Source organism: Berghia stephanieae, chromosome 5 (assembly GCF_034508935.2).
Source record: "Berghia stephanieae isolate SIO BIC M18660-M18661 chromosome 5, UCSD_Bste_1.3, whole genome shotgun sequence".
Classification (NCBI taxonomy): Eukaryota; Metazoa; Mollusca; class Gastropoda; order Nudibranchia; family Aeolidiidae; genus Berghia; species Berghia stephanieae.
This window is the reverse complement of record NC_088364.1, coordinates 59741863-59761886: the sequence shown is the minus strand read 5'-3', so window position 1 is coordinate 59761886 and position 20024 is coordinate 59741863. Positions and strand designations below refer to the sequence as shown.

At 36.4% G+C, this 20024-nt stretch overlaps 1 protein-coding gene across 4 annotated transcripts in view; it reads right to left on the bottom strand.

Moving 5' to 3' along the window:
- Positions 1–4445: 4445 nt before the first annotated feature.
- LOC144973338 (cytochrome P450 4V2-like) overlaps positions 4446–20024 on the bottom strand; it is a 38249-nt gene continuing 22670 nt past the window's right edge. For all 4 annotated transcript variants that reach the window (XM_078915637.1, XM_078915635.1, XM_078915636.1 and 1 more), the window contains exons 4-12: positions 12548–12738; positions 11616–11682; positions 11101–11227; positions 9553–9753; positions 8159–8261; positions 7285–7352; positions 6130–6196; positions 5617–5796; positions 4446–4894 (exon numbers count right to left, since the gene is read on the bottom strand). In XM_078915637.1, coding sequence (XP_078771763.1) covers positions 4722–4894; positions 5617–5796; positions 6130–6196; positions 7285–7352; positions 8159–8261; positions 9553–9753; positions 11101–11227; positions 11616–11682; positions 12548–12738 — 1177 coding nt within the window. In that variant the 3' untranslated portion in view covers positions 4446–4721. The remainder of the gene's footprint in view (positions 4895–5616; positions 5797–6129; positions 6197–7284; positions 7353–8158; positions 8262–9552; positions 9754–11100; positions 11228–11615; positions 11683–12547; positions 12739–20024) is intronic.

The following is a 20024-nucleotide window of genomic DNA, read 5'->3' as shown; positions in this document are numbered from 1 at the left end:
TGTTGACGGCCAGGTACTCATTTTACACATGAGGATGGTGAGAGAATGTGAGTAAAGAGTCTTTTCCAAGGACTCAACTATGCGCTGAGTGAGGCTCGAACTCAGGACCTTCCGAACCAAAAGCGAGTGTCGTACCACTAGACCACATAGCCGTACAAGTAGAAAACTTAAGTAGGGAAGATTGGGTATTGCGTAATACTATCACAGTTAGACTCATAAGGTTTTTTGCAGCATGAATAGAACGTTAAGTTTATCTCAAAGTACTTTCTGCCAAACCTAACAGATCCGACCCAATCTCTGCTGGGTGGACGAGGGAGCAGAAAAAAAAAATCCTGACGTCACCAGGGAAGGGGCCCTTGAACTCTCCTTGTGGGTTTAAACAAGTGCATTATAAATATCCAGCAGGTGTCTCTCTAGTGTAGCACTGTAATCTTGGACTCACAACAGAACTCCAAGAGCGGGTCGTTTGGCCTATTTATGAACACCAGTGAGGAAGGGGTGCTTGAGTGGTTCCACGCATTTTGATTTAAATCTCTTAAAAGAGTATTAATCCTTATTGCTTGGTTGGTAAAATACTCGCCTGTCAAGCAAAGGGCTGGTATAACTGGTAGGGGTTCCTGACCTCCCATAGTGGGCAGGGAGGCACTTACTGTGCCTTATTTCCCCCTATAGCTTTTTTTTCCAATTTGCTCTCTGTCTTTGTCTTGGAATGAGATTTCTTGGTTTTGTCCTGGCCGGAGTCCTTGGCTGGGAGGGAAACAGCCAAATGCATAGTTATTTTTTGGGGAGATGATATTTTTTTCCTTGTAAATCAGTCTCTGTTATGAACTGTTTTTTTTTTAATTCTTAACATATAATTTGTAAACATTTGAGTGTGTTCCTCTAAGTGGGGACTTGTGCTGGTGTCTGCGTGAGACTTTTAGGTGATCTCAAACTCAGTACGCTTATAGTAAGCTCTTGGAATCTACAACTGTTCTGTATTTGAATCATATCCCCTTGTCTTACTTTTTCCTCAAGTCCTTTTAATTTAATGGTTTATCCAGAATGTTTTTACTATCCAATCTTCTTCCTTTTTACACAAGTGCCGTAAAACCCTAAAAACAAAACAAAAAAGGGCTGGTATTGATATCGGGTGCAGTCAAGGTTTTCACGGATCCCTCGGCCTCTGTCCACCCAGCAGTGGTTGAGAAGCTGGGCCTGTTAGATCTGATGAAAAGTACGCCAAGTCGTTGTTGACTCATCAATCTCTTTTAAATTATTGACAACAAATTATCCAGCTTTTGAGTTGTTGAGATACGAGGTAAGGAATTTCAGAAAAAAAAATTATTTTTAAAATAATTATCATTAACATTATTATTATTATTTTATTATTATTATTATTATTATATTATTATTATTATTATTATTATTATTATTATTAGTATTATAAGCTGTGTAGGAGAATTTGGAGAAAATAAAACAATAGCTTTTTGTATATATAATAAAATAAAATATAAATTAAGAAGATATTTTTTTAAAAACTCATGCTTTTAAAGTTCAGAGTTAATTAATTACTATGGTGAGAAATTTGTCTTTAAGGTCTCTTCAGTGCTGTGATCTAGGCCGAGGTGACTTACTCAAAGTCAAAGACCATACAGCAAGTCGGAAGTCGAACTCTGTTCCTTTCGAGTATGAAGCAAAGACCATACTACTGAGTCATGCTGCCCAATCTCAACAAAGAACAAAGAACCGATCTTTCAAAGATCAATTTCCTCTTGGAATTGGAAAACTGATGGAAACTAAGATGATGAATTCAAAAACTGGAATTTTTATCTCCGTATAAAATGTATGATTTATTTCATCACAGTATGTTCAGAATAACAGTAAAAAGTTTTACATAAGAATGCATCAAAATAAATATAACAGAATGGATTTATGGATATCATTTAAGTGTATTCATTTTTTAAAATATTATAAAATTGGATTTTCCAACCTAAATCAACACTTGTATAATATTGGATTCCACTTTCATGACCTTGGATTTAATAAATGAGTTATTTTCAGCACGCCAAATAACACCTAACACCGTGAGCTTATGTATGAGGACTTGAAAAAGGCAAGGCTTTTTACTAAAAATCTCTCACCATATTCGGGTGTAAAATGAGTACATGGCCGTAAACAGCGTTGTCTCTGTAAAAAGAAAATTGTTCCATCACATAAAAGGCATCATGTCTCATCCTACATGTTAAGTGCTGCTGTTGCCTTGGGACCCCTTGTAAAGCGCTTTGAGAAGCTTTAGTGGATATTGCATTATATAAATGATCAATTTTTAAAAAAAATGTTAATTTTGGAAAAAGGAATGATTGTGTTTACGATTTAGGTTTCATATTTTGGGAAATTAATTTTGTATTTATGTATTATTATCATTATCATTCATTCGACTAGCTTTTTACAATATTAGTTGTATATTTTGATCTATAAAACTTTTGCTCAAATGTCTCAAGTAGGATAGGTTGCTCTCCCTCTGGAACAAACTTCCAAAAGAAATACGACATTCTTTATTGGAAGCTATGTTTAAAAAGCATCTAAAAACTTTGTTATTTTCCAAGTTGAATTGCTGATGCCCCTGTAAAGCGCCCTGAGCACTTCCTCGTGAAAGGGCGCTCAACAAATATATTATTATTATTATTATTATTATTATTATTATTTTTATTATTATTATTATTATTATTATTATTATTATTATTATTATTATTATTATTATTATTAATTTGGAGTTTTTGAGTTATGAAGATGAGCTTTACCTTCACCATTGTAACAAGATGTCGGTATACTTGAGTGATATAAAGTGGAATCTACATAAAGCCAACAGAAAGATTGGTTGACTTTAGGCAAGGTTGATTTTATCTATTGTCAATGGAACATACTTAAATAAAGAACAGAACATTTGGGTCCAACAAGAGGTGTTGACTTTAAGCAGAAGTTGATTTTAAGAGAGTTGACTTTATGCGATTACACTGTTCTGAAGTGATATCAAAATTCATTTGACAAAAATAATGGACATGATGATTAAATCTCTAATTACAAATATTTCGACATAAGTTTTAAAAAAAAAAACAGTATAAAGCAACTTTGTTAAAAACATGGAACCTTGGAGAAAAAAATGAAATAAAATTGTAAGTAATGAATTTGTTGCCCTCACATCTGTTATAAATTTCGAACAAGACAACAAAAATTGTCTATTGAAGACATGATAAAACTTCGTTGACAAATTCTTCATGAGATTTAAAAATAAAATAAAGAAAAAAAAGGTATGTGTGCTGTAAAAACAATAAACAAGTGGAAAAGGGGGGGGGGGGGGGGGCTTCCCCAAGGAAATTTCACAGGTAAATTTTCCATCAGTTAAAATTTCCAAGAAAAATTTTGCGGATAGAGCAAAACTCAAGACTTAAAGATAGACAAAAAGAGAAGCTTTGAGCAATCTTCCAATATCCTTTTTCCGAGGATTGAAAACATAAAATGCGAGGATAGAAAAACAATTTACGAGCAATTCCATGAATCTAAGGAAGAATCCGACCCCTGGATAAAACTTGGCAAGTAAAATGCAATCAATCTGTGAGTATTCAACTTTTATATGATTTCTTCAAGACTTTTTGTGAAGTTAATGAGCCAATAATGGCCACTTATATAGTATTTAAATGAAAGAAATTGGTTGTTAAAACAATAAAACTTGGTAAGTAAAATACAATCAATCTGTAAATATCTATCATTTATTTGATTTCTTCAAGCATTTTTGTGAAGTTATTGAGCTACTGATTTAATAATTTAATAAAGGAAATTGGTTTAACACACAAGCACTAGTAGTAGGTAGTAAAAATAAACATTCAAAAATACAATTATTAAAAAGGCAATCTTGAAAAGTGTCTTGACCCAAGATTTAATCGCAAATCTGGCTGGACAAACACCTTCGGTAAATAACAAAAATATTACACATGTTTCAATCTACTTTTAAAAAAAGAAATAAATACAATCAATTTGTTCAAGATTCAAGATCAGAATTTCAACAATATTTGTGGATGTTAATGTTAGTTTTGAATCTAATTTTTTAAAATAAGAAAATAAGACGGAAATAAAATCTTAAAAGACAGCATTGCGAAATCTGTGTAAGATTTGTAAAATTTAGATTACGGTGGATTTCTCACAATCACAACCGATGCACTTGAGTCTGTCTGGATTTTAAGTGACCTATTCATATATTTATTGTTTTTGTTATTGGCTGAAAAAGGGCTTTGAGGCCGAAACGTTACGTGTTTGGTATTTTAATCTTCTTCAAAGCTGCTACATATGTACTTTTGTCTTCTTATTAGGCACATTGAGCATTATGAAATATTGAAAATGTGATATATATATATATATAATAATATATAAATATATATATATATATATATATAAATGTAATTTATTATGATTATTATCATCACTCCCATGATTGAGGTTGTCTTCGCCCCTTAGTAACATTGCCTGTTACCCTTTAGACAAGCTACTTTAAATTCAATCAATGGACGTTGTTAAGATTATATAATATCATAAGAACTGTAATATCGTGGATTGATGAAATAAAGTATGAAATATTACATGTACACAGCGAATGACGTAATTTGGTTTTCACACAAAGATATTATTAGATCAATGACATCGGACATAAAATATTCTTAAGCTTGCCTCCTATTCCCATTCGTGTATCAATATGGTTCAGCCTTCCGTGGACTCAGTTCTATGTAGATGGCCTCCTCAGGACGTAGAATAATATCTCCTACAGGGCGAAGCTCATCTCGGTTCTGTGCAGACGTGATGTTGAAGTGACGGAAGATGTGAGACAAAACTGTTTTCTCTTCGAGCAGGGCAAACTTTTGACCTTTTGAAAACAGGGTATAAATACTGTTATATTTGGTATGTTTCCACAAAGTAACAATCCTGATAAAGTCAATACAAGTGGGACCAGAAAGATTGGTTGACTTAAAGCAAGGTTAACTAACTAATTAGAGCTTTTATTTAGCACAATATTCACTAAATGTGCCCAAAGCGCTTTACAAGTGGTCTCTGACCAACAGCAACACGTAACATATAGAAAGAGACTCGACACCTGTTAGGCGAATGTGGAGAATGTGACTTGTTTAGAGCCATATATCATGGAGAGTGGGAGTCAAACGAACTACCAACAGTACTTTGTTGAAGACATACGCATGCTGTGCTATGCTAAATCTTACAAATAATTATATTTATGGATATGTAAGGAAAGGGTCTCAATAGCTCAGTTGGTAGAGGGCTTGCTTCACATTCAAAGGGAAATAGGTTGATCACGGGTGAAGTTGACAGTTTTTTCTGACCCCCCCTCCCCCCAGTAGCTGGGTCTGTTAGATCTGTAGGAAAGTACTTTGCGATAACTAGCATCCTATCCAAAGAGTAGCAGGCAATTGCTATTGTCCATTTTACACTTTAGAAATCAGGAAAAACCCCAGGTCCATGGGCCTAATGTCTCTGAGGCCTAATGTCTCTGAAGGTCTGTGAGGAACTGAAAGTCATCTCAAAAACCAAAAAAAAAAAAAAACCTCTAAAAAACTAATGGGCTATCGATACCTATACAATTCCTTGGTCCCGCAGAAAAAGGGATGTAACTGTACGGATGTCTGCTCTTGGCATTTTCCAATAGGAATCTTTCTGGTTTAAAAGCTTCAGGGTCAGGAAATGTTTCCGGGTCTCGATGGACAGCGGACGATATCACGAGGACTGTGGTTCCTTTTGGTACTGTGTAATCATCTGTGTATAAAATGAGGAAAACAATGTTTCACATTAGATCTATATGATAACATAATCATGATTTTATCCATTGTGTGTACTGTTCTTTGTGTAAATGTTGCTGCTCAAAGCTCGAAGAAATAAATAACAATGTGAAATTGACTGTAAGCTTCAAGTTAATATACAAAAAATATATGAACGTTTCAGGTTTCCCCTTTATAAAAAAAACAGGATGAATGAAACAATACAGACGAATGAGATAATGTAGTGGCATTGTTAAGGTTTTATTCATCTATTATGTCAACATGACTGTTTCCAATTTGTTAGTTGATCTGCCAACCAAAAGACACTTACCTAATTCTAAGTCTTCGACCAAGGTTCTTCCATACATTGGCACAGATGGGAAAAGACGCAACGCTTCCTAGAGGGAGGAAAAAAATTTTTTTTTAAAGTTTAAACATTTTATGCTATTATCCTACACCACTCTTGCCAAGAGAGACAAATAAATGCTAAAGTTCTGAATTTGAACTTTAGCAATGCATGTGAAAAATAAATTCATTATTGTAAAATTAAATGATTTCTCAACTATGAAAAGATGTTGAAATTTTTAAAATTGAAATTTAGTTATTACTAAATAAGAGCACATAATGAAAGTGTTTGGTCATGATTAATAATACATTTGGAACGTTGAATGTCTGTACAATCTGCGAATAAGAGTTTTTAATGTAATTTTCAAATTACTATCAATATGTAAGCTATCAATGACGTTAAGCATGCATGTGCTATGACAGTCGTCTTTGAACTGGAAGGTCCATCATTTTTAGCCTTGAAAAAGGCTCTTTACTCACATTCTCTTACCATACTGCTTGTAATATCGCCAAACAGACCTCATGTCTTGTCCTACATGTTAAGAGTTGCTGTTGACTAGGTTCTCCTTGTAAAGCGTTTTGAGCACATTTAGTACTATATAAATGCTATTTTTTTTCTTCTAGATTTTAGGCATTCAAACACAAATTATGATTGAAAACCTTCTCAACAGCACAAGAACAAATGCGAAAAACAGGCACTTCAATGACTTTATCATAATGTTAAAAGTGTCTTTAACACATAACATCAGGAAACAAAACATAAGCTGGGCTTGCACCACTATGAATTGATTTCATCACCTAACAGGATACAATTAAAAATCAACAAAGCGTAATGCATGACAATGAGCTGAAGGAGACGCAATTATAATGGGAAGCGTGTACACAGATGATGAGGCAGAATGTAGAATAAAGGTCTGAAGAAGTGTGTATGAAACAGTGCCAGACAAAGCAAGAAAAAAAAACATCCCAAAAATCAGTCTACTTCAGTTGAGGCAGGCTAATCTTTTGGGATAATTTTTTAAATTTTCTTTTTCTTTCTTGTTTTGTCTGGCACTGCTTTATACACACTTGTTCAGATCTTTATCGTACACCAGTACCTGTTCCCTAATTTGTCACAGAATGTAGAATCTTAAGTATTTACCTTGATACAGCATTCCAAATATTTCATGTTCTTGAGGTCTTCCATTGTGGCATCACGGTCTGAATCACCTGTGAGATATTCAGACAATGGTGAATTACAAGAGGGTCCTGATAGCTCAGTGGGTAGAGCACTCACTTTACATGCAAAGAGACCGAGATCGATTCTGGGTGAAGTCGGGTGGCTGACTCACACAGACACTCCGAGCAGTGATTGGGTAACGTAGTCTGTTAGATCTGGTGTACTTTGCGACAGATAGCATCTTATATAGAAGATAGCAAGCAATTGCTATTGTCTGTGTCAAGCTGTTGAAACCAGGATAAACAAACAATATCTTGGAAAGATTTTTCTACAGAGAGGACCTAAAAAATATCTCAGCCGTCTATCTGGAATTTAGTAATGTATTTATGTCTTTTATGTTTTTTGTTGTTGGCTGAAGAAGGGTTTTGAGCCGAGACGTTCTTTGGTATTTTGTTCTTTTTTGAAGCTGTTATACTCATTTTTGTTTATTGTTGATTTTTTAGGATGTTTTTTTTCTTGTATTTTTCTCTATGCTTTGTCTGGCACTGTTTCATACAGTTTTTCATATCTTTATCCTAAATTTACACCAGTGCCTGCTCCTTAATTTGTCTCTATCACTGATTGGGTAACTGGGTCTATTAGATATAGCAGAATGCACCTTGGAGCACATTAGTGTTGAATCCAAAGGGTAGCCATGGCTTGTTAATATCAATGTGGTGCTACAGAAATGCATTAAGCTTCATGGCCTTATGACTAAGAAGGAAAAATGCACTCAATAAAGACCTACCTAATTAAACTTAGATGAGGAATCATTTAAACTTTACGATGTGTCCATAAAAACAAATTCTTTTCTCACCAAAAATTCTGTCCAATTCCTCGTGTAACTTTTTCTGTGCTTCAGGATTGGCGCCAAGGAGATGGAGAGCCCAGCTCATGGCAGCTGCTGTCGTATCATGACCCTGATATTTAAAAATAATAAATGATCAATGACATTTTGTATAGCACCTCCTCCTCCCCCTCCTTCCATTTCAACAGGCACTAGGAGCTTTAAATCAATATAATAAATCAATAAATACAATGAAAAATAAAGACATAGCACTTTCAATTCTTTACATAGCGAAAAAACACCAACACATTTTACACACATGATAGGCAAAATTTCATTTACAAAATAAAAATTAAGAGATAAGTTTTCTATGTAGTTTTAAAAGTTGAAAATGAGTCAGTTCTTCTAATATTGTGGGGGGAGAGCATTCCAAAATTGGGGTGCCGAAAATTTGAACACTTGTTCACCAATTGTGTAGGATTATTTTGGGTTCAGAAAAGATTGTTCTATCGCTATTAGATCAAAAAAAAAATTTTTTTAATTAAAAGGAAACACAGACAACTGGTTAATTTAATGTACAAAAAAGTCAAGCTGATAAAAAAAAAAAACCAACAAAAAACAAAACAAACTAACCAACCCCCCCCCCCCCCCCCCCACCCCAAACTGTGGTAAATAAATATTTTATCATTCATTGAGCAAAAAAGGATCTGTGTCATAAATTACAATAAATTAAATAATAAATAAATTTCGCTTTATTCATCCCATAAGGGAAATTTGTTTCTTAGGTCTATCCCAAGGGAAGACTGGAATAACCCAGGCATCAACCGCTGTGCAGCACCACAAATTGAGCAAGGGCAAAATGACTTGCTTAAGGCCAAACAGCGCAGCGGCAGGTGATCAAACTCGGTACCTTTCGGGTACGAAGTAAAGACCGTACCACTGAGCCACGCTGGAATCTTTCAATATATTGTTAATCCATGTAATAAAATATTTGCATAATGCCTTATCCAATGACACAATGCATGGCTCTAAAAACAATTTATTGCATAATCAACAAATGATGTAATACAAAGATTAACATTTTATACAACTGTTTAGAAAGATACAAATAAAGAAACAGACAATATGCAAAGTCAATCTTATGTGCTGTTAAATAATGATTAATTAATGACTAATTTTTATTCTCTATTGTCTTCTGGCACTTTTCTACTCACTTCATCTCTTGTCGTTAAATAATGTTAAATAACACTGGAGTGTAAGGTATTGATGAAATATTTAAAATATTGACAATGTTTATATGTACACTAATGTAATCGGTATATTATATGCTGATATAATATTAATATTAGTAGTAAAAATGCCAAAGGGCAATAACTCAATAATAATTTACGGTACCATAATAATAATCACCACACTAATCTTACCTCAAACATAAATGTGTCAACTTCTTCCCTAATATCCTCCATAGACAGCTTGGTCAGATTGTCTGACATGTACAGCAACATGTCCAGAAAGGCAAGCCGTTTGTTTTTCCTGGTGCCCAAATCAGCGTCTTCCCCACTAAGCTCCTGGCGAATCAACTCTGCTTTCTTTTGGTCAAAACTTTTCAAACGATCTGCGATCACCTGCGATTTCAAAATGAAGAAAAAACAAACTGGAAATCAAGTTTAATGCAGCAGCAACATAAGGGATTTCTCTTTTCTATGAACCATTTATTACTTTATTTATTGCGGCTATGTGGTCTTGTGGTATAACACTCGCTTTCGGATCGGAAGGTCCTGGGTTCGAGCCTAGCTCAACGCATAGTTGAGTCCTTGGAAAAGGCTCTTTACTCACATTCTCTCACTGTACTTAGGTTAAAATGAAAACCTGGCTGTTATCAGCGTTGTCTCTGTCCGAAAAAAATTGTAATATCGCCCTACATGTTAAGTGTTGTTGTTGGCAAGGGACCCCTTGTAAAGCACTTTGAGCATGTTTCGTGGATATTGCGCTATATAAAAGCTTCCTTTTCGTTAAACTATAGTTTGTCATTTTTGCTTGCAACAACTTGAGGTTATATTAGGAACAGAAGATGTAGGGATTGTGATAGTTATCTGAATCTGAATCTGGCTCCTCCTTGAAAATTCAGCAGTGATTTAGAAGCTCTGTAAAATAAATCTGAAACGGGTACAGATGCAACTTCCCGAGGTAAGTTGTTCCAAACTGCGATGGTCCTGGGGTAAAATGAGAGTTAACCCTTGACTTACCAACTACAGGAAAATCGTCACGTTCATTATGATTCATTGAACATTTTTCTCATTCAGATTTTTTTGTTTTGTATATCTGAGAATATGACGAAAATCTTCTTTTTTTTTTATAGCTTTAAGAACTTAACTTTGGGGGATCCAAAACAGACATGGATGCACTCACTGTCAGGAGGAGAAGACGGCAAACAAAGGTCTAGCTGGGCAATGCAAAGAAATGGATTGGGGGTGGAAAGTTCAAAACCAATAAGGATAGCTGAGGACAGATTTGGATGGGCCCTGCAAAATCATCTTTCATGTCTACTATACTAAGACCACCTCAATCGGGAGAATGAGGTAAGATAAGGTGAGGTGAGGTGCCATACTGCGGCTATGTGGTCAAGTGGTATGACAGTCGCTTTCGGATCGGAAGGTCCTGAGTTGAGTCCTTGGAAAAGGCTCTTTACTCACATTCTCTCACCGTACTCAGGTGTAAAATGATGACCTGGCCGTTAACAGCGTTGTCTCTGTCCGGAAAAATTTGTAATTTTACCTTACAGGCATCACGTCTCGTTCTACATGTTACATGTTGCTGTTGGTCAGGCACCCCTTGTAAAGCGCTTTGAGCACATTTAGTGGATATTGCGCTATATAAAAAAGCTCCATTTTTAAAGCTCAATTTAAGATACAAATACCCTAAAGAGACCATTCAAATTTCTTTAAAACTTATGAAAATCACCATGAACTAACAGAGTTGGTAAAACTGTGTAAAGTGTTAATCATCTGTCTTTGTTCCTTTCCATAACCAATTGTGTTGTAGATGAAGTCAATCCAGTACCAGGGGCGACGCATTCTAGTGTCGGCTAAAAATGACATTCTGAAAAGAGTGAAGGAGTCCAGTAAATTTACAAACTGTAATATATTCACAAACCTGCTTGCTTGGCAAGAGAAAAAGTAAGTTTTAGGAGATAAAAATTGTAGTAGCTATAGTTAACTTTAAAAATCAACAATTTATTATCATAATTCGCACTTCAAAATCCTTAAAATCGTGTATTAGTCTTTTTAATGGACCGATTTTTAATTTGAATCATGGGCCAAAATTAAAAATACACTCTTTTAAAAAAAAAGAGTATTTAACAGAGTGTTGAATATAAGAATAAACCTATTTTTGTATTTGGGTGGGTGTGACGTTTAGGGGAAATTCTGAAAATGGTTGTCAAGGAGAGAGTTAACAAGCATTGAATTGACCTTGACCCCAAAGTCACCTGTAAACAGCCCTGACATAGTCTGTGTCTTTAGACTGGGCATCAATACTTGCTCCCATGGCAGTTTCTGGGGAGAATAAAAGTAATACTAAGCTGCAAGAAGCTGTGGACTGTAGAATGAAATAAACAAAACGGAATGTAACAGCTACAAAATAAAAAAAAAGAACAAAATACCAAACAATTAAGGTTCAAAACACTTCTTCAGCCAACAACAACAAACACACACACACACATACACACACAAACAACAAAACATAATACATTACTTTGCAGAGTCTCAGATGTGAGAGGGTTTGTTTTGTTTTTTTCTTTCTTTCTTATTTTTTTTCTTTCCAAGAAGGGTGCTATTTATATCAAACGATATTTGAAGGACAATTTTTATGGCCAAAATTTTAAATACCGAGTTTTTCCAGAGTTCGGCAGTTAACTGGTTAATATTGTCCACTCTTTGATCACTGATTCCACTACTCGATGATAGATACTGTTGTACAGTACCTAAAACGACACGTCACACAGAATGAGTGAATGAATGAAAAGAATTAACTAGTAGATTTTTTTATCAATCAAACATGGAATTTGTGATACACCTTCACGCGTGCTCGGACAAGCATGGTTGGTTGTTTATAAAATTTAACTTGAATGGAGACCAACCTCTCTCTGATCGTTGTTATTCGATTCTTTTTATATCACAAGATGGGTGACCAGTTATCACACGATTTTCTCGATCATATCATTATAAACGTTTGAAATTACACAGTTCCCTGTGTGGGTTCTATTGATCAAGCGGTAGAACAGTGGATATTTTACTTTGACACACACCATCGACAGTAAATCCTGTGTAGTTTGGTATGCGAACCAATCACTGCCATTGTTTACAACTGTCCGAGAGGCGTGGTTATCTAAGTGTCTATTGGGTAGTAACATCAACTCACCACAGATGATGTCCAATGCACAGTGTGTGATATCCCCAAACACGTTGAACACACCAGTGTTCTGTTTGATCTTGAATTTATTGGTGAGTATCCGCGCCTGCTGGTTGAACACATCCACAAAGTCGTGCAGGATGTTGAAATGGAAGGTCGGGGTCAGCATCTTCCGGCGGTGACGCCATTTGTCTCCCGTGCTGGAAATAAAGATGGCGGTGTGTTTTTATATTTGCAGGTCTGACAACCCAAAAATTGTTATTGGCTCATTGTTATAATGGAAATACTCTCAAACCAACGCAAAATATTGTCCATTGCAACAATGGTATATGAAGCCCGTAATTGTGTTCGAATATCAAGCCTGCTAATATGTACATGTAGACAAATGTGAAAACAACTTAGATAAATATATTTATTATTGACAATATCAAGAATTAAAAGGAAATGCTTAATTTATTTGATATTCTAAAATTCAGACATGTGAGCACAATTGAAGGTCTCATTTATTGACTTAACAGGACTTAAGGCCTTCGGTCCTAATCATCCGATCGGGACGCCTCGGTTGTCTCGAATAGTCTTTGTCAATTCCTTCCACAGTTCACGGTCTTATTTTGCTGTGGATGGCAATCCATACCTGAAGATCCTCCTTTGATATTAGTCCTTGGTTATTTTGGAGGCGGTTTAGGTCTCTATTTAGGACAATGTGAATGAATGCGAGAGGTATGCCTTTTGTGTGTGTGTGTGTGTGTGTGTGTGTGTGTGTGAGTAAATACAGATAAAAACTATTTCTAAAAATTGAAAGTAGAAAAATAGAAAGAAAAAAAAAAAATATATACATATTTATATATATTTCGAGTAAAAAAATGATCAACTTCTACAGTATTGTTTCGAGCATTCGCGCTCATCAGGAATATAAATAAACTGAAAACACATCGTAGTCATTAAACTGTGTTTTTAGGGATACCACAAGTGTAATAATAAGGTTGATAATAATGTAATTATTATAGTCTCTAGTATTTATTATTCTAATTATCATTATTAGTATTGTAATAATAATAATTGTTATTATCATCATCATCGTCATCGTCGCCGTCGTCATATTTAATTTATCATTTGATTTGAAAACGAGGATTTTTTTTTTTTTTTTTTTTTTTTTTTGGGGGGGGGGGGGGGGGGGGGGGGGGGGGGGGGGGGTCTTTTTAAGTTTCAAGAGGCACCTCGACCCATTCTAATAATACTCACTCCCGTACACTATAAGAAGGCCATGTCAAGAGGACCTCTTGTGTGTCATGTGATCAATGCGAATTTTATTGGAACTTATTCGTACATTTCTAATACCGTACTTAACTTAAGACTATCTTTTTACACTTGACATCGCTCTAGTTAATGACTGCTTAACTCACTCAACCCTAACACCGACTTTATCCGTAGTTTACTCGGGTTACTTTTAATCCATTCCTATTTATCACATTTTTATGAGACAAATTATAGGACATAGCATCAAAGCTAATGTTTTTAGTTTTTATATATTAATACATAGTAGTTGAATTAAATTATATGAATATAGATCTATGCACATGCTTATTTTTAATCCATTTTTTTTCTATCCAGATTTTGAAAAGTCGCCAAAATCTGGAGGATTGAGTGAGATAAGTGTTTGGACATAACAATGAAAGCAGGGAACGCTTCATAATATTTTGTGACAATTACCCAATTAACTGTCCTACTCTAAACACACACAAAATAAAAAACCCGTCAGCATTTTTATAGAGCAATATCCACTTAACGTGCTCAAAGCGCTTTACAAAGGGTCCATGACCAACAGTAATGTGTATCATGTAGAACGAGAGATTATGACGCCTGTTAGGCGATATTACAATTACAATTTTTTTTAAATTCCGGCAGAGACATAGCTGTTAACGGCCAGGCTCTCATTTTACACCTGAGTAAGGTGAGAAAATGTCAATCAAGGGCCTTTTCCAAGGATTCAACTATGCGCCGAGCGAGGCTCGAATCCAGCACTTTGTGCGAATAAGTGGTCTAGTGATGTGACACTCGCTTTCGGATCGAAATGTCCTGGGTTCGAGCCTTGCTCGGCGCATAGTTGAGTCATTGGAGAAGGCTCTTTACTCACATTCTCTCACCGTACTCAGGTGCAAAATGAGTACCTGGCCGTTAACAGCGTTGTTCTGTCCGAAAAAATTGTAATATCGCCTAACAGGCGTCATGTTCCGTCGTACATGTTAAATGTTGCTGTTGGCCAGGGACCCTAGTAGCGCTTTTAGCACGTTTAGTATATATATATAAAAGTTCAGGACCTTCCGATCCGAAAGCGAGTGCCATACCACAAGACCGCATAGCCGCACTAAAATCGCTTTACACTTGACACAGTAGTTGATGACTGCATAAGTGTTTGGACATACTAATGAAAGGAAGGAACACTTCATCGCATTCTGTATCTATTAACTAGTCAACTGTCCTACTCCTATGATTAAATAAATAAACATGAAACATTCCAATCTATTAATTCGAAACCAAAAATTCCGTTTAATCCTGGATGGAGTTAATTTAATTTTCAATGGAAGGGAAGTGGGTAGGGGTGGGGTGGGGCATATAATAAAGAATTATCTCTTTCTTAAGTTTAGATAAGAGCTGTATTAATTTTCCATTTAAAATGTTTGTTTTTAGCGTGATATACCATACGCAACTTCAAAACGACAACTATATCGTCTAGGTTGAACAAAGAGAAAATACTAGTGATTTAAAGCGTGGCTCAGCGGTGGAACGACCTTTGCTTTGTACCCGAAAGGTACCGAGTTCGATCACCCGCCGTTGCGCTGTGTGACCTTGAGCAAGTCATCTCGCCCTAGTTCAATTTGCGGCGCTGCACTGCGGCTGGCGCCTGGGTTATTCCAGTCTTCCCTTGGAATAGACCCTAAAGACAAATTTCCCCTTTGGGATGAATAAAGGGAATTTTATTTTTATTATTTAAAATGACTAGAAATGTAAGATTTTTGTTGTTTGTTTTTGTTTTTGTTTTTTTTAATAGGAAATATATATGTCCTCAAGTGGAGCCCCCAAGGAACAAGAAGTAGGGGCCGCCCGCTGGAGACTTGGAGGTGGAGCATCGAAAGAGAGATGAAAGCGAGTGGTTGGTCTTGGGGACAGATGAAATAAATGGCCTCCAATCGAGAAAGATGGCGTTCCACCGTGTCAGCCTTGTGCTGTAGCAAGAGAGAGTCAGAAAGTTTTATTATTAATTTATTATGATATATGTATATAATATTTCTCCCGATCCCATGCCTTGATGACAGGTGATTACATACCATACACACACACACACGCACGCACACACACACACACACACACACAATAGGCAAGGACAGCTCAATTAACGCTTGCTAATTAGTCAAACGTATTAACACGTCATCAATGTCATTCATCACTTAATAAGGGAGAACTCCCCCCCCCCCCCGCCCCCATTCCACACATACACACACACACACACACACACACACACACCTCCTCCTCCTTTCCCCAAAGGTGTAAACACGGTGTACGCTAACAGTAATATATTATCTAGTAAAGTCCAATCTTAGATCACTGATTGAGACCACAAGATGATGTGAAAACTACTCTCTCTACACGATAGATACTGTTATAATCTGACTAAACACGTTTTAAAATATTTTGGCCAGAAAACTACAAATATCATCGGTCCCTCATTGTCCTATCTAAAGTTAGCAAGCAATTGCAATTTTGTTCGTTTCACCCTATAGAAACTTTTGAAATCTGACTAAACACGTTTTAAAATATTTTGGCCAGAAAACATTGTGTACCTCAAATATCATCGGTCCATCATCGTCCTATCCAAAGTTAGCAAGCAATTGCAATTTTGTTCGTTTCACCCTATAGAAACTGAGATAAACTCCCACTCTAAAGGACTACAGAAAATTATGCTAAAGATGGCCGCCCATCGATTTATACTCTCTAACTTATGCTAGGGATTTCCGATAGCTCAGTTGGTAGAGTATTCGCTTCGCACGCAAAGAAACCGAGATTCTATTCTGCCACACCCCCCCCCCCCCTTGTCCACCTATTAGTGATGGGGCAACCAGGTCTGTTCTATCTAGTGAATAGATTAGCGTCCTATCCAAAGTAAGCAAGCAATTGCAATTTTGTCCGTTTCGCCCTATAGAGAGACTGAGATAAACTCTGACTCCACGGGACCAATGGCTCTGAAGGACTACACAGAAAAATAATGCTAAATTGTTGTGGCCGCCTACTTGTCAACAAAACTCCAATCTGACATTCCAGAGAAAGGGATTGATTCGACGTGTGCATAGAATAATAATATGCAAGTCTGACATCCGAACCCGATTATGGGCCTAGTTTAATATTGTTGTAAGTGACAATATAATTTATTTTGCGTCATTTTGGAGATTTCCATTACAACAATTAGCCCATAAGGAATTGGGTTATCAGACCTGCAAATAAGTGCACGTCGGATGGAATCGATCTTCGACAACATGAGGGTCATTTTAAGTAGGAAAAGTTTTACAGGCTAAAATGAAAATAAATGTTTTATCGGTGTATGTGCGGCTATGCAGTCTAGTGGTACACTCGCTTTCGGATCGAAAGGTCCTGGGTTCGAGCCTTGCTCGGCGCATAGTTGAGTCCTTGGAAAAGGCTCTTTACTCACTTTCTCTGACCGTACTCAGGTGTAAAATGAGTACCTGGCCGTTAACAGCGTTGTCCCTGTCGTAAAAAAAAATATTGATATCGCATAGCAGGCGTCATGTCTCGTTCTATATGTTAAGTGTTGCTGTTGGCCAGCATTGTAAAGCGCTTTGAGCACGTTTAGTGGATATTGCGCTCTATAAATACTCTACTTACGTATTCAAAGTAGCCAATAATGCTGGCAATGTATGAATATTCACTAATTATGGACTTAACACATGGTAAGTAGACGCTTGCCTCTAATCACCGATCAGCTATCGATGAAATCAATAATAATGTCTTATGAATAACACTGACAAGTGGTCATCTACTGGTAAATAGTAACTATCTATCTACCTATACATAGATCGGCCCTTGTCTAAATAATATGTAGGCAGTTACCGTCAGGGTGAAACCAGGCATAGTGATAATCAACGTTAGGCTAGCACAGAGCTGCCAACTTGAAATTTCAAAAAATTCGTAGTTTCCAAGGGAAAAAATAATAAGTCACTTTAAATAGCTTTAGAAATATATATAATTTGCCCTTAGCATGATCCATAAATTATGTTCCAAAAGCCGGAATACAGGTTCTCAGGAACTAAACTTTCATTTTCAACAATATTTATTGAGTAAAAGAGGCGAATGCAGTTTTGTGACTGGAGGCAAAAATTCGATTTTTTCGTAGTACTAGGCAGGTCTGGGCTAGGGCCATCGATTTTAGTGCCTGGCTGATATAGATAGTATGCGCTTGGCTAAGATGCTCATAACATTGCCATCCGGAAGTATAACGGACCAACACACAAAACTCTGTGTAACCATGAACATTTATAGTCTGGTTAATACAGTTCAGTGAGTATTACTCATAAACGCGGATGGCAAATAACAATAACAAAGGCTCGATTGACGTCAACTTCATTCTATCTTTTGGCATACCTATAGATAGTATGCAGATGACGTCACTCAGGCCTTTGTTATTGTTTTTGCCATCCGCGTTTGTGAGTTGTTCTCACTAAACTGTATTAACCAGACTATAAAAGTTCATGGTTACACAGAGTTTGTGTGTTGGTTCGTTATACTTCCGAATGGCAATGTTGTGAACTCCTTGGCCAAGCGCATTCTATCTATATCGTAGATTGGATTGCTCATGATCTCAGGTGCATGATAATGGTTAATTGTGTTTCTAACAAGTGTTTCTAACATCAGTTAATCAATCGATATTTGAAGTGAATAATTTATTATTTAATTGGAAGGAGGGGGGATGGAGTGAAATAGAGATAGATAGATAGATAGATAGATAGATAGATAGATAGATAGATAGAGAGAGAGAGAGAGGGGGGGGGAGTGTGTGTAAGAGAGAGAGAGAGGGGGGGAGAGTGTGTGTGTGTGTGTGTGTGTGTGTGAGAGAGAGAGAGAGAGAGAGAGAGAGAGAGAGAGAGAGAGAGAGAGAGAGAGAGAGAGAAGGTGTGTTCTAATACTACAGCAAAACTTGCCCTAAAGCATCAGTATCAAAAACACCCTTTACTTTATAATAATAACATTCATAAATTTGCATAATTTTGGGGTCAGGCCGGGTGACCTGCTGACCTAACACACCCGTTTCTGATTCAGGTGACAATGTTTATAATTAAACTTAAACTGCCTGAGGACAGTGATGAACGAGAATTTACGTACACCCGTTTCTGTTTCAGGTGACAATGTTTATAATTAAACTTAAACTGCCTGAGGAAAGTGATGAACGAGAATTTACGTAGATTATTTTTTTTTTATGTCTACGACAAATTGCGGTAACTATCCTTAAAAATGATTGTGAAAATGTGTGTATAAAACAAGGTTTCCTAATTTGTCATTTAAATAAAATGTGTCAAGACTAAAAAATAACCTTTTTTTTTTTTTGTGACATGACCCGTCATCTCAAAATGGTATTTTATCAAGTTGGTTTAAAATTAAATTTAAATTGGCTATGTAGTCTTGTGGCAAGACACTCGCTTTCGTATCAGAAGGTCCTGTGTTCGATACTCGCTCGGCGCATAGTTGAGTCCTTGGAAAAGGCTCTTTACTCACATTCTCTCATCGTACTCAGGTGTGAAATGAATACCTGGCCGATAACAGCGTTGTCTCTTTCTGAGAAATAAAATGTAAAATCGCCTTACAGGCGTCATGTCTCGTTCTACTTGTTGCGTGTTGCTGTTGGTCAGGGACCCCTTGTAAAGTGCATTGAGCACGTGGAGTGGATAGTGCGCTATATAAAAGCTCAACTTTTAAAAATTAGTATAAAAATTGAATGTTTAGTAATGTAAATCGCGCCTATATTGTCTTTTGGTATGACACTCGCCTTCAGACTGAAATATCCAAGGTTCGACTCCAGCTCCGAGCGGCGCATAGATAGTCGAGTCATTGGAAAAGGCTTTTTACTCCAATTCTCACACCGTACACGGGTGTAAATTAAGTACACGGACGTTAACGGCATTGTCTCGGTCGGAATAATATCTAAAAATAGGCGTCACGTCTTGCCCTACAGGTTAAGTGTTGCTGTTAGCTGGGGAAATCTTGTAAAGCGCTTGGAGCACGTTTAGTGGATATTACTATTACACTTTATACATGCTTTTTTTTGGGGGGTGGGGGGGTTGTTTGTTTTGGTTTGTTTGGGTTTTGTTTGTCTTTTGTTGTTTTTTGTTGTTGTTATTTTTTATGCTTTAAGGCGCAGCGTAGGACAGCGGTAAGGTCTTCGTTTCGTACCCGAAAGGTACCGAGTTCGAATACCCACCCG